Genomic DNA, 13,209 nt, shown 5'->3' with positions numbered 1-13,209 from the left:
GGGCTTTTGGACACGGCCCCGTGTCGGATGAACACGGCCACGTGTTCAGAGTGCCAGTAACGAAAACTTACAGAAGGTGTACATAGGGGCGTGTTGGCTGGGCACGACCCCGTGTCTAGCAAAAATCTACAGAATTAAACAAACAGCAGGTCTGGGGAAGTGGGCACGGGGGCGTGTCGGTCGGACACGACCCCGTGTAGACAATCTGCAAGGGTGAAAAAACAGGTTTCTGGCTTCGGTTTTCCTGTACCGGCTTTAGTAATATTAATATTTAGTACTCTAAGCCTCGTATGTACCTGTTTTATCAATAAACACTACACCAAACCATAACAAACATCCTAAATTACCAAGTTCAACATCCAAACCACAAAGTTAAAAATAAAAACAAATGCAGAAAATAAAAAGAGTTAAAGGGAAAGTAAATTGTTCATTGGAGTTTGTCTGCATTAAATGCAGTTTGTCTGCATTAGTTGACCACGCCCCCATGTCCATCCCCCTCTCTTTCTTCATTAAATGCAGTTTGTCTGCATTAGTTGACCATGCCCCCGTGTCCGCTGGGCACAACTCCGAGTGTAGAAGCGTATTTGTACTATCAAGATATCCCTAGATCTTGCGAATCTTATAGTTTACCAAGGCCCCGTATGTCACACCCCCAAAATCCACGTGCGGAGTATCACCGCTTGGGAGCGTGACTGACCAGGATCAAGCCACCAATCATATTAAACATGTAATTAAATAGTAAGAGTTATCCATCAATACGAAAGGTGTTTATCAAAACCAACATAGTAAATGTAGCGGAAGCATTTATGTAAAACCCAACATAAGTATTAATGTTTGAAACGTCATAAGTGTTTAATAAGTAATCACGATCCATCTGCCCACAACGACCTGCTCCTCCTTGTGCAAGCTCCATTAGTACCTAAGGTCCTGCAAGGCATGCAGCAGAGAGTCAACAACTAGTTGAGCGAGTTCACAGAAAGTAAATGCGTAATAGTAAGTTCATGAATATCAGGTGGCTCTACTGGGCCGTTAGTACGTTCTATTGACTAGACTATTCATAACCATAAGTGTTCTTCACAATCCGAGAACAGTAGTAGGTATAAGTTCACGCAGGTCTTACGTGAGTATCCTTCACATCCGAGGATAGTAATGAGTATAAGTATCCTTCACAACCGAGGATAGTGATCAGTATAAGTATCCTTCACAACCGAGGATAGTGATCAGTCTGAGTATCCTTCACAACCGAGGATAGTAATATGTATAAGTATCCTTCATAACCGAGGATGGTAACATGTATATGTATCCTTCACATCCGAGGATAGTAATATGGTAGTCTAGTCATAGTGTCAGTATGAATCTATTCAACTTTATCCTTATCAATCCCATTCCCAACACCCCGGGAATCCCATGCCTTGGTAAGAGTGTGAACTCACCTTGGGTTGCTCGGCAGATACACACAAAAAGGGTTTCTTGAACTAAAGGTGGTCAACCACGTCCTAACAGGGTTACCATACAAGTCAGGTTCGGTTCAAGTAATGCACGTATGAATCATAGCAAACACGTATTTATCATGGCAACACGAAATCAGTCTAATACACTTTAACAGTTAATAATGTATGCAAGACTTGGACTCACACAAGTCCAATATTCTTGTGCGGTCCACCCGGCCCAAAAATATAACAATCCAATAACATTTCGGCCCAATTAATCAGCGCCTAAGGCTTGTGCGACCCGGGCAACTTGTACGATCCGGGTAGCTTGTGCGAACCCTTTGGGTTGTGCGATCCAGACCAGCCCAACCCAACATAACACCCAGCCCAACAGTTAAAAGTTCACATAAAGGTCTCAGCCCAAATAAACAAAACAGAATTAACTAGTGCGGCCCAATAGATCATGTGCGATCCAAGGAACTTGTGCGATAGAAAGCATCTTGTGCGATTAACTTGTGTGCCCGGCTTGTGCGAGTGACTTGTACGTTTGGATCAGATCTTGAATGATCTGATCTTGTGCGATTGGGCCATTTGTGCGACAAGAGGCCTTGTGCGATTGATCTTATCATTCCGGAAATCATGCTATTTAGTTACAATTATCAATTACCCTCAACAGTTTCCAAGTTTATAGCAATCAATTAACACCAAATTAGTTTCACCACATCCTAATTCTCGATCGAACAAGCAAATTATCACTAATTTGTATGAACCCTAAATCATATCATAAACAATTATCTAACAATTCATATGAACATGTAGCCGAGAACATCAACTAATCCGATTTACTTAGCACATTAACCAGCTACGATCCGATTAACTCAACATACATATATGGCCGATTAACAAGAACACTATTAATTAGTATTAACATCATATGATTAACAAGAATACTAACATTATCAAAAATCATGCAACCGAACGTGTAACCATACATCATTACTGAAATCGTTATGTAGATCATGCATCATATTAACAATCATACGCTCAAGTAATACACTAACCGATTACGAGTAGAGAAGTGTGATCCGAACAAGAGGATGATCTTGTGCCGTTGGGTTTGAGCGAGAGAGAAAGAGAGGAAAGCTAGGGTTTGTGTGAGGATGATTTGCCAAGGTGTGTGAAAATTACTAACACCCCTTGTGTTATTCGTGTAAAGTGGGTGGGCCGAACCCCTACATGGGCCGCCCTAATGGTTCGAGTGTAGGTAATGCGGCCCAAAAGGCCTTGTGCGGTCAAGTGGGTGTTGTGCGATCGATTTCATTAACATACATACACATTATATTCACAACACACGTAGCACATAATAACATAGCATTCATTTAAATGAAGGTATCACATAAGCACGTAACGTTACATCAAAGTACAGAGGTCGGTTTGGAAATACGAGTTGTCACATTATCCCCAACTAAAAAGAAATTTCGTCCCGAAATTTGGTACGCACTCACTGAGGAAGCTAGGTAAGTTATATCGTTCACTGGTTTTCCTGGGGTGTCACATCCTCCCCCCGTTGATCTGGAATTTCGTCCCGAAATTCCGCAGTAGTAGCTTCAGTCTCAGCAGTTGTCGCATTGGTTCCGGATGACTGGGGGTACTTTTCTGTCATCCTGTCTTCGCGTTCCCAGGTGTACTCTGGGCCACGTTTGGAGTTCCAACGAACTCGGACAAGAGGGATTCTCTTGTTTTTGAGGACCTTCACATCCCGGTCCGTGATTTCTACTGGCTCCTCGACGAACTGCAACCGCTCGTCGATAGTAAGTTCCTTAAAGGGAATTATGAGGGTCTCATCTGACAGGCACTTCTTCAGATTCGACACGTGAAACACATTGTGAACTGCACCGAGTTCAGCTGGTAGGTTCAATCTGTAGTCTACTTTGCCGATTTTCTCAATGATGTCGAACGGTCCGACATACCACGGATTTAGTTTGCCCCGTTTGCCAAAACGAACCACACCCTTCCAGGGTGAGACTTTTAGTAAAACCCGGTCCCCGACCTGAAATTCCAAAGGCTTTCTACGCTTGTCCGCGTAGGCTTTTTGACGGTCGCGTGCTGCCGCCATGCGTTGTCGTATTTGTGCAATCTTTTTTGTGGCGTCCACTACAATCTCTGGACCCGTAATCTGACTATCCCCCACCTCTGCCCAACAGAGAGGTGACCGGCATTTACGCCCGTACAATGCCTCGAATGGAGCGGCTTGTATGCTGGTGTGATAACTGTTATTGTACGAGAACTCCACCAAAGGGAGGTGCTTTTCCCAGCCGTTTCCGAAATCAATAACGCATGCCCGAAGCATGTCTTCAAGAGTTTGAATCGTTCGCTCAGACTGCCCACCCGTCTGAGGATGATATGCTGTGCTCATGTCTAACCGTGAGCCGAAAGATTTGTGCATCGCTTGCCATAGTTCTGACGTGAATCGTGCATCCCGATCCGAAATGATGGAAGTGGGCACTCCGTGCCTCAAAACAACTTCTTTAAGGTAGATGTCTGCGAGAGTGGAGAATTTATCTGTTTCCTTTTGTTACACCCTAACACATATAACCTTAAAAATAACGCAGCGGAAAAAGAGCTTTAAAATTTTCTTCCGTATTAACAACATTTCTTTCACGAAGGATCCAAATCCTAAAAATGTTAAACGTACTATAAGAGAATTTTACAACATTCATACTAAAATTTAGATTTCCAAACGTTATATACTTCAACTATGTGACCAATCTATCCGTACAATCCTTGCTCTTGACTCGATCTACGTCCGCTTCACTTCCATAGCAGCAGAAGAAATCCGTGTAACACCTGTGGGCATCACATACAACTTAACCATTAGTCAAAGGCAACATCATATAACATTAATCTCATGTAATTAAAGATTGAATAACGTTCGTCAATTTAACATTAATTCATCCAATTATTCTTTCTCATCCTCTTATTCCGGGTTCGGTTTAAGTTTCGTAAGAATCCGGTGTACTTGTTCCTGCATCACATACTAACCTCAAACGCATAATTAGTAACGTTAAAATTCTACGTATCTAAATCATGCACATGTACATGTTTACATGTATACATATGCGTCTACATACGTACATGTCCTCCTATATTTCTACATACCTGCATATACTCATACGTACCTTCTTCTATACCAACCCCATATCTACATTCGCGCATGCATTACTACTTCTCTACATACATTCATATATACCTACGTATCTTCGCATACGCATAATACACATCTACATACATACATACCTTTACTTGCATACCCACGCATCTAATTACATACATACATGAGTACATCTTCGCATATGTATTTACATACATACATACATAACTACATACACACATACCTACTCACATACATACGTACATACTTACTTGCATCCACATATATATATACGTTCGTACCTACACACGTATGTACTTTCATATTCAAATACATAATGCTCATGCTCATACATAACTACTTACGTACATACATACACCAATACCTACATATATACATACATGCATACATAACTCCATACTTACATACATTCATAAAATGAATCATAACTACACCCGTGCATACCTTAGCTCACACGTGCATGTACTTACGTAATTTTCCTAAATGCATTCATACATACCTACTTGTCGGCCATTTTATATACATCAATCATCCCATTCAACCGTAACAAGAAAACTCTATATGTATACTAAGAAGTGAATCGAAAGTCACTTACCTCGAGCGTTAGTGTTCACGCTTGTTTCCTCGCCTCTGCTTGACCCGTTAACCTTCCGTTTTCGAGTCCTTGCTAATGTGATTCCTATTCTTTCATGTCATCACAATTACATTATGGTTAGCACCCATACTCATTCATACTACATTCGTTTCTTTCCATTCATACATTACTTGACTTTTTATTAACCAAATACCACATACATAAGGCATATAGACTAAAAGTCACCTTGTTCCTTATTCAAGCAACTCAATTATCATCATACGCGACACATAGATTTACTACAATACGCCTGACTTCTCTACTATTACAATCATATCCGAGAGGCTAACCATGCTGTACATTAACGCCAATTTTACACATAGTAACGCTTTAAACACACCTTAACAACTGTAACATTCACCCGAAGCAATATTTAGTGTTTAGTAAATTGGTGACTAGAAAATCATATGTTTTAAGTTCACAAAACACATTATTTTCATTGCCGCATTTTTTTTTACGCAGCAGCTGTTCGGGGTCATTTTCCCCCTTTTTAATCACCTAATCCGACTTCGACTTTCAAATAAGAATTGTAATATGCGAAACAAGCTTTCCAACGATATAAGGCTCGTTGTCTAATTCCTAATAACGAATGAGATACGACCTTTACAAGATGGCTATCTAGGGCTGTCAAAATGACGAATTTACTAACTTTTCATGCTGTTTTGACCCACTAAATCTCGTAACCAGCATCTTGTGACCAAATAAGAATTGTAACATGCGAAACAAGCTTTCCAACGATATAAGGCTCGTTGTCTAATTCCTAATAACGAATGAGATACGACCTTTACAAGATGGCTATCTAGGGCTGTCAAAATGACGAATTTACTAGCTTTTCATGCTGTTTTGACCCACTAAATCTCGTAACCAGCATCTTGTGACCAAATAAGAATTGTAACATGCGAAACAAGCTTTCCAACGATATAAGGCTCGTTGTCTAATTCCTAATAACGAATGAGATACGACCTTTACAAGATGGCTATCTAGGGCTGTCAAAATGACGAATTTACTAGCTTTTCATGCTGTTTTGACCCACTAAATCTCGTAACCAGCATCTTGTGACCAAATAAGAATTGTAACATGCGAAACAAGCTTTCCAACGATATAAGGCTCGTTGTCTAATTCCTAATAACGAATGAGATACGGCCTTTACAAGATGGCTATCTAGGGCTGTCAAAAGTGACGAATTTACTAACTTTTCAACACAAACTTGAATCAATTCAAGTTGCGTGTAGGCATTTTATCAAACACTTTGTGGGCGTACAACAAAAAGGCACAATGTACAAGTATTTCATGCTCATATTCTACCACTTGTTTCCAATCCTCAACAATAACACTACATCATATTTCTTTCAAATCCTACTCAATCTAACTAGTAAGAATCGATCATATAGCACGCCATACATCAAAATTATACAAGAATTGAACATGGTAATTCATTCATCTCACCATTCTTACTAGCACAAGTGGGTTTTATCCCAAAACATCAAATTGCTTAGAATCTTACATAGTTCATGTTCTACACGGTGATTCTAACACATATACATGATTAATTTCACACAATTTCACGGATTAAACCTAAACCACTTCATACAAGATCATCAAATCATAAATTGCAACTTACCTTATGATCAATATACTTAGATTAAGTTGTATCCAGTCTCATGCATTCGATTTGTGTCAAGAACCACCATTAATTTGCTGAATTTTGACCTTGATTGAACAAGTAGGGTTTCACCCTTTCTTTCCCCCTCCTGGTCGCGATACCCACCACGCACCCAACTACTGGGTTTTTAATTTTATTATGTTATTTATCAATCTTACACATTCAACCCCCATGCTATCTATTGTTGTCACCTAATAACCCTTTTCCAAGTTTTATAAACTTTCTTGATACTTTTAAACTTATCTAATTATATAAAACACTTAGACATTTTAAGAAAACAACTTTCAAGTTGTTCACTTTGGTCCCCATGTTTCGTTTTAATTAAATAAGGCTATAACCCCTCGTTTAATACCAACGATACTAATATTCAACTAGGTTAATTATTCCTAGTTAATATTCATTTACGGGTTCACTTTTACCCCTAACGGTATTTTACCCGTTCCTTTATATTAACCGGGTTTAAATTACCAAACCCGTTTTTGGGGTGTTACAAGTCTATCCCCCTTAAAAGAGGTTTCGTCCCCGAAACCTTCCTTATTCGAATCAAACCAATTCTACTCTTACCCCTTTCAAGTTCCAGAGCTCTTATTAGTGTCCTTCATTTCATATTGCTAGTTTCTAGCACATATCATCCCTAGCATTTCATTTATTGAACTTAATCCAAAAGTATACAATCCTTACTCGTATTGATTTTAAATTTACCGCTTGTCTCTATCTTCCTATTTAAGCATATTACCTTCATATATCGAAATAAATTGATTTATTTCATTCTACTCATACATCATGTACAATCTTTCATTTTATTCGCTTTGAGATCTACTTAGCATCTCATTACTAATGTTACTTCTAGTTATCTTAATGTTTATACGAGAGGACAACATATCATTATAGGCATACTATAATCATTTATTTATATCAATACTTACTCATAATCACAAGCTAAACATCTTACTAACCTTGACTTCGTCGTGTATGCCAGCGGTTTGTGGCCCGAGTCGGCCCGTTTCTTCATGGGTTCATGTAATGCTTTCATTGATTGCTTCCATTGATTTGTTGAGCACTCGCCTATGCGCATCCTTTCAATAATGCCTTGTTCAAATGAACATGGCCTACAAGCCCAACATCAATATTAGCACTTTCCATCGATTCTCATCATTATTACCTTTTCTCCATACTTATTTTATTTGGGGTTTTACACGCTCCTAATTCTTTTATTCTTAAAATTATTTCATTAACCTTTTTGCAAAACTTCCTCTTCCCGACCATACTTAAGTTATCGTTCAGGTTGCATCCCGTCGTTCATTCCGACTCACACGAGTCAATTAACAACGTGTCTAGTATGTGGCTTAATTAAAGTTTTCTTTTCTTGACTCGAATTTTAAGTTTTGCATATCATTTATGGTCATTCTTTCGTCCTTAAATCCGTCTCGCGGATTCATACTTATCATTTGTACCTTTAATTGTGATTATGTTTGAATCCGTCTCGCGGATTCAAATATTGCATTCATACATTTCATTCCTTGAATCCGTATTGCGGATTCAAGCATTGCATTAACATCTTTCATTCTTTGAGTCCGTCTCGCGGATTCAAGCATTGCATTTATGCATTTCATTCCTTGAATCCGTCTCGCGGATTCAAGCATTGCATTAACATCTTTCATTCTTTGAATCTCTCGCGGATTCAAACATTGCATCTACGCTTTTCATCCCTTGAATCCGTCTCGCGGATTCAAGCATTGCATTCATACCTTTCTTTCATGTTTCGAATCCGTCTCGCGGATTCTAACATAGCATTTCATACTCTCATTTTTGAGAGTCTTACATTTCTCTTCACCCTCACGTCCACCTACTACTTAATTCTAACGGACACACCTGTAACAATTATCACGGGCTCACGAAAGTCATGCGTTTCTTGTGTACTGGCCAGGTACACAATCCACACACTAGTTTCGTGTCTTCGTGTAATTGTCACCTTATGTCCGAAGAATTAGGTTTCGGCACGTGTAACATTTCCAAAACTTCATTACCATTCTTATCATTATTTTTCACTTAAAATTTTCCTTTCATTGTTAGGTTTTACCATCACATGTACTTACATATATTAAACATATGTACTTGGGTCAATATGTCAAATTACATACCTTGGCGTCGGTGCTAGACCGCATCCACAAATCATTCTTTCCAAGCAACCATGCTTACCTTACACATAACATATAGTTAGTTATCTTCCAATACATACTTAAGCACATACTTACCTTTGCTTCTACCTTTAGATCTTGGTCGAGTCTCGGATTGTACGGGTTTCTTGTCATAAGAGCACACAGGTTCGAGTTCAAGTACCTATCCTCTTGTACTTGATTCTCTCAAACCAGGGCTCTGATACCAACTTGTTACACCCTAACACGTTTAACCTTAAAAATAACGCAGCGGAAAAAGAGCTTTAAAATTTTCTTCCGTATTAACAACATTTCTTTCACGAAGGATCCAAATGCTAAAAATGTTAAACGTACTATAAGAGAATTTTACAACATTCATACTAAAATTTAGATTTCCAAACGTTATATACTTCAACTATGTGACCAATCTATCCGTACAATCCTTGCTCTTGACTCGATCTACGTCCGCTTCACTTCCATAGCAGCAGAAGAAATCCGTGTAACACCTGTGGGCATCACATACAACTTAACCATTAGTCAAAGGCAACATCATATAACATTAATCTCATGTAATTAAAGATTGAATAACGTTCGTCAATTTAACATTAATTCATCCAATTATTCTTTCTCATCCTCTTATTCCGGGTTCGGTTTAAGTTTCGTAAGAATCCGGTGTACTTGTTCCTGCATCACATACCAACCTCAAACGCATAATTAGTAACGTTAAAATTCTACGTATCTAAATCATGCACATGTACATGTTTACATGTATACATATGCGTCTACATACGTACATGTCCTCCTATATTTCTACATACCTGCATATACTCATACGTACCTTCTTCTATACCAACCCCATATCTACATTCGCGCATGCATTACTACTTCTCTACATACATTCATATATACCTACGTATCTTCGCATACGCATAATACACATCTACATACATACATACCTTTACTTGCATACCCACGCATCTAATTACATACATACATGATTACATCTTCGCATATGTATTTACATACATACATACATAACTACATACACACATACCTACTCACATACATACATACATACTTACTTGCATCCACATATATATATATACGTTCGTACCTACACACGTATGTACTTTCATATTCAAATACATAATGCTCATGCTCATACATAACTACTTACGTACATACATACACCAATACCTACATATATACATACATGCATACATAACTCCATACTTACATACATTCATAAAATGAATCATAACTACACCCGTGCATACCTTAGCTCACACGTGCATGTACTTACGTAATTTTCCTAAATGCATTCATACATACCTACTTGTCGGCCATTTTATATACATCAATCATCCCATTCAACCGTAACAAGAAAACTCTATATGTATACTAAGAAGTGAATCGAAAGTCACTTACCTCGAGCGTTAGTGTTCACGCTTGTTTCCTCGCCTCTGCTTGACCCGTTAACCTTCCGTTTTCGAGTCCTTGCTAATGTGATTCCTATTCTTTCATGTCATCACAATTACATTATGGTTAGCACCCATACTCATTCATACTACATTCGTTTCTTTCCATTCATACATTACTTGACTTTTTATTAACCAAATACCACATACATAAGGCATATAGACTAAAAGTCACCTTGTTCCTTATTCAAGCAACTCAATTATCATCATACGCGACACATAGATTTACTACAATACGCCTGACTTCTCTACTATTACAATCATATCCGAGAGGCTAACCATGCTGTACATTAACGCCAATTTTACACATAGTAACGCTTTAAACACACCTTAACAACTGTAACATTCACCCGAAGCAATATTTAGTGTTTAGTAAATTGGTGACTAGAAAATCATATGTTTTAAGTTCACAAAACACATTATTTTCATTGCCGCATTTTTTTTTACGCAGCAGCTGTTCGGGGTCATTTTCCCCCTTTTTAATCACTTAATCCGACTTCGACTTTCAAATAAGAATTGTAATATGCGAAACAAGCTTTCCAACGATATAAGGCTCGTTGTCTAATTCCTAATAACGAATGAGATACGACCTTTACAAGATGGCTATCTAGGGCTGTCAAAATGACGAATTTACTAACTTTTCATGCTGTTTTGACCCACTAAATCTCGTAACCAGCATCTTGTGACCAAATAAGAATTGTAACATGCGAAACAAGCTTTCCAACGATATAAGGCTCGTTGTCTAATTCCTAATAACGAATGAGATACGACCTTTACAAGATGGCTATCTAGGGCTGTCAAAATGACGAATTTACTAGCTTTTCATGCTGTTTTGACCCACTAAATCTCGTAACCAGCATCTTGTGACCAAATAAGAATTGTAACATGCGAAACAAGCTTTCCAACGATATAAGGCTCGTTGTCTAATTCCTAATAACGAATGAGATACGACCTTTACAAGATGGCTATCTAGGGCTGTCAAAATGATGAATTTACTAATTTTTCATGCTGTTTCGACCCACTAAATCTCGTAACCAGCATCTTGTGACCAAATAAGAATTGTAACATGCGAAACAAGCTTTCCAACGATATAAGGCTCGTTGTCTAATTCCTAATAACGAATGAGATACGACCTTTACAAGATGGCTATCTAGGGCTGTCAAAATGACGAATTTACTAGCTTTTCATGCTGTTTTGACCCACTAAATCTCGTAACCAGCATCTTGTGACCAAATAAGAATTGTAACATGCGAAACAAGCTTTCCAACGATATAAGGCTCGTTGTCTAATTCCTAATAACGAATGAGATACGGCCTTTACAAGATGGCTATCTAGGGCTGTCAAAAGTGACGAATTTACTAACTTTTCAACACAGACTTGAATCAATTCAAGTTGCGTGTAGGCATTTTATCAAACACTTTGTGGGCGTACAACAAAAAGGCACAATGTACAAGTATTTCATGCTCATATTCTACCACTTGTTTCCAATCGTCAACAATAACACTACATCATATTTCTTTCAAATCCTACTCAATCTAACTAGTAAGAATCGATCATATAGCACGCCATACATAAAAATTATACAAGAATTGAACATGGTAATTCATTCATCTCACCATTCTTACTAGCACAAGTGGGTTTTATCCCAAAACATCAAATTGCTTAGAATCTTACATAGTTCGTGTTCTACACGGTGATTCTAACACATATACATGATTAATTTCACACAATTTCACGGATTAAACCTAAACCACTTCATACAAGATCATCAAATCATAAATTGCAACTTACCTTATGATCAATATACTTAGATTAAGTTGTACCCAGTCTCATGCATTCGATTTGTGTCAAGAACCACCATTAATTTGCTGAATTTTGACCTTGATTGAACAAGTAGGGTTTCACCCTTTCTTTCCCCCTCCTGGTCGCGATACCCACCACGCACCCAACTACTGGGTTTTTAATTTTATTATGTTATTTATCAATCTTACACATTCAACCCCCATGCTATCTATTGTTGTCACCTAATAACCCTTTTCCAAGTTTTATAAACTTTCTTGATACTTTTAAACTTATCTAATTATATAAAACACTTAGACATTTTAAGAAAACAACTTTCAAGTTGTTCACTTTGGTCCCCATGTTTCGTTTTAATTAAATAAGGCTATAACCCCTCGTTTAATACCAACGATACTAATATTCAACTAGGTTAATTATTCCTAGTTAATATTCATTTACGGGTTCACTTTTACCCCTAACGGTATTTTACCCGTTCCTTTATATTAACCGGGTTTAAATTACCAAACCCGTTTTTGGGGTGTTACACCTTTATAGCCAGGAAGTGTGCAGACTTGGTGAGTCGATCCACGATCACCCATATGGTATCATTCCCCCGCTGGGATCTAGGTAGGCCTGTAACGAAATCCTTGGAAATTTTTTCCCATTTCCATTGCGGTATCGTGGGTTGCTGAAGTAGACCCGCTGGTTTCTGATATTCAACCTTGACTCTCGCACAGGTCAAGCACTTGCCAACGTAAGTAGCAATGTGGGCCTTCATACTAGGCCACCAATAAGTAGTCCTGATGTCGTGGTACATTTTGTCCGACCCTGGATGTACCGAGTAGCGAGACTTGTGAGCTTCATCCATTACCAGCTCGCGTAGACCGCCATAAAGTG

At 38.4% G+C, this 13,209-nt stretch overlaps 1 protein-coding gene across 10 annotated transcripts; it reads right to left on the bottom strand.

Annotated features, from left to right (window-relative positions):
• Positions 1 to 4,043: 4,043 nt before the first annotated feature.
• LOC110929537 lies at positions 4,044 to 12,692 on the bottom strand. 10 transcript variants are annotated; one of them, XM_022172693.2, is made up of 6 exons: positions 12,325 to 12,692; positions 10,484 to 10,572; positions 9,041 to 9,739; positions 7,856 to 8,008; positions 5,198 to 5,286; positions 4,044 to 4,277 (listed from the first exon to the last, which is right to left on the bottom strand). In XM_022172693.2, the coding sequence occupies exons 3-6, from the start codon at positions 9,073 to 9,075 to the stop codon at positions 4,231 to 4,233; spliced, it is 324 nt and encodes a 107-aa protein (XP_022028385.1). In that variant the 5' UTR covers positions 9,076 to 9,739; positions 10,484 to 10,572; positions 12,325 to 12,692; the 3' UTR covers positions 4,044 to 4,230. The 10 variants fall into 10 exon arrangements, 4 of the variants coding, with proteins under 4 accessions (XP_022028385.1, XP_022028386.1, XP_035844430.1 ...); XM_022172694.2 differs by having other exon boundaries at positions 10,484 to 10,567; XM_035988537.1 differs by having other exon boundaries at positions 9,041 to 9,561; positions 10,484 to 10,567.
• Between the last annotated feature and the right edge of the window lie 517 nt (positions 12,693 to 13,209).

The sequence above is a fragment of the Helianthus annuus genome, chromosome 3 (assembly GCF_002127325.2).
Source record: "Helianthus annuus cultivar XRQ/B chromosome 3, HanXRQr2.0-SUNRISE, whole genome shotgun sequence".
NCBI classification, from domain to species: domain Eukaryota; kingdom Viridiplantae; phylum Streptophyta; class Magnoliopsida; order Asterales; family Asteraceae; genus Helianthus; species Helianthus annuus.
This window is presented reverse-complemented; position numbering and strand designations above follow the sequence as displayed.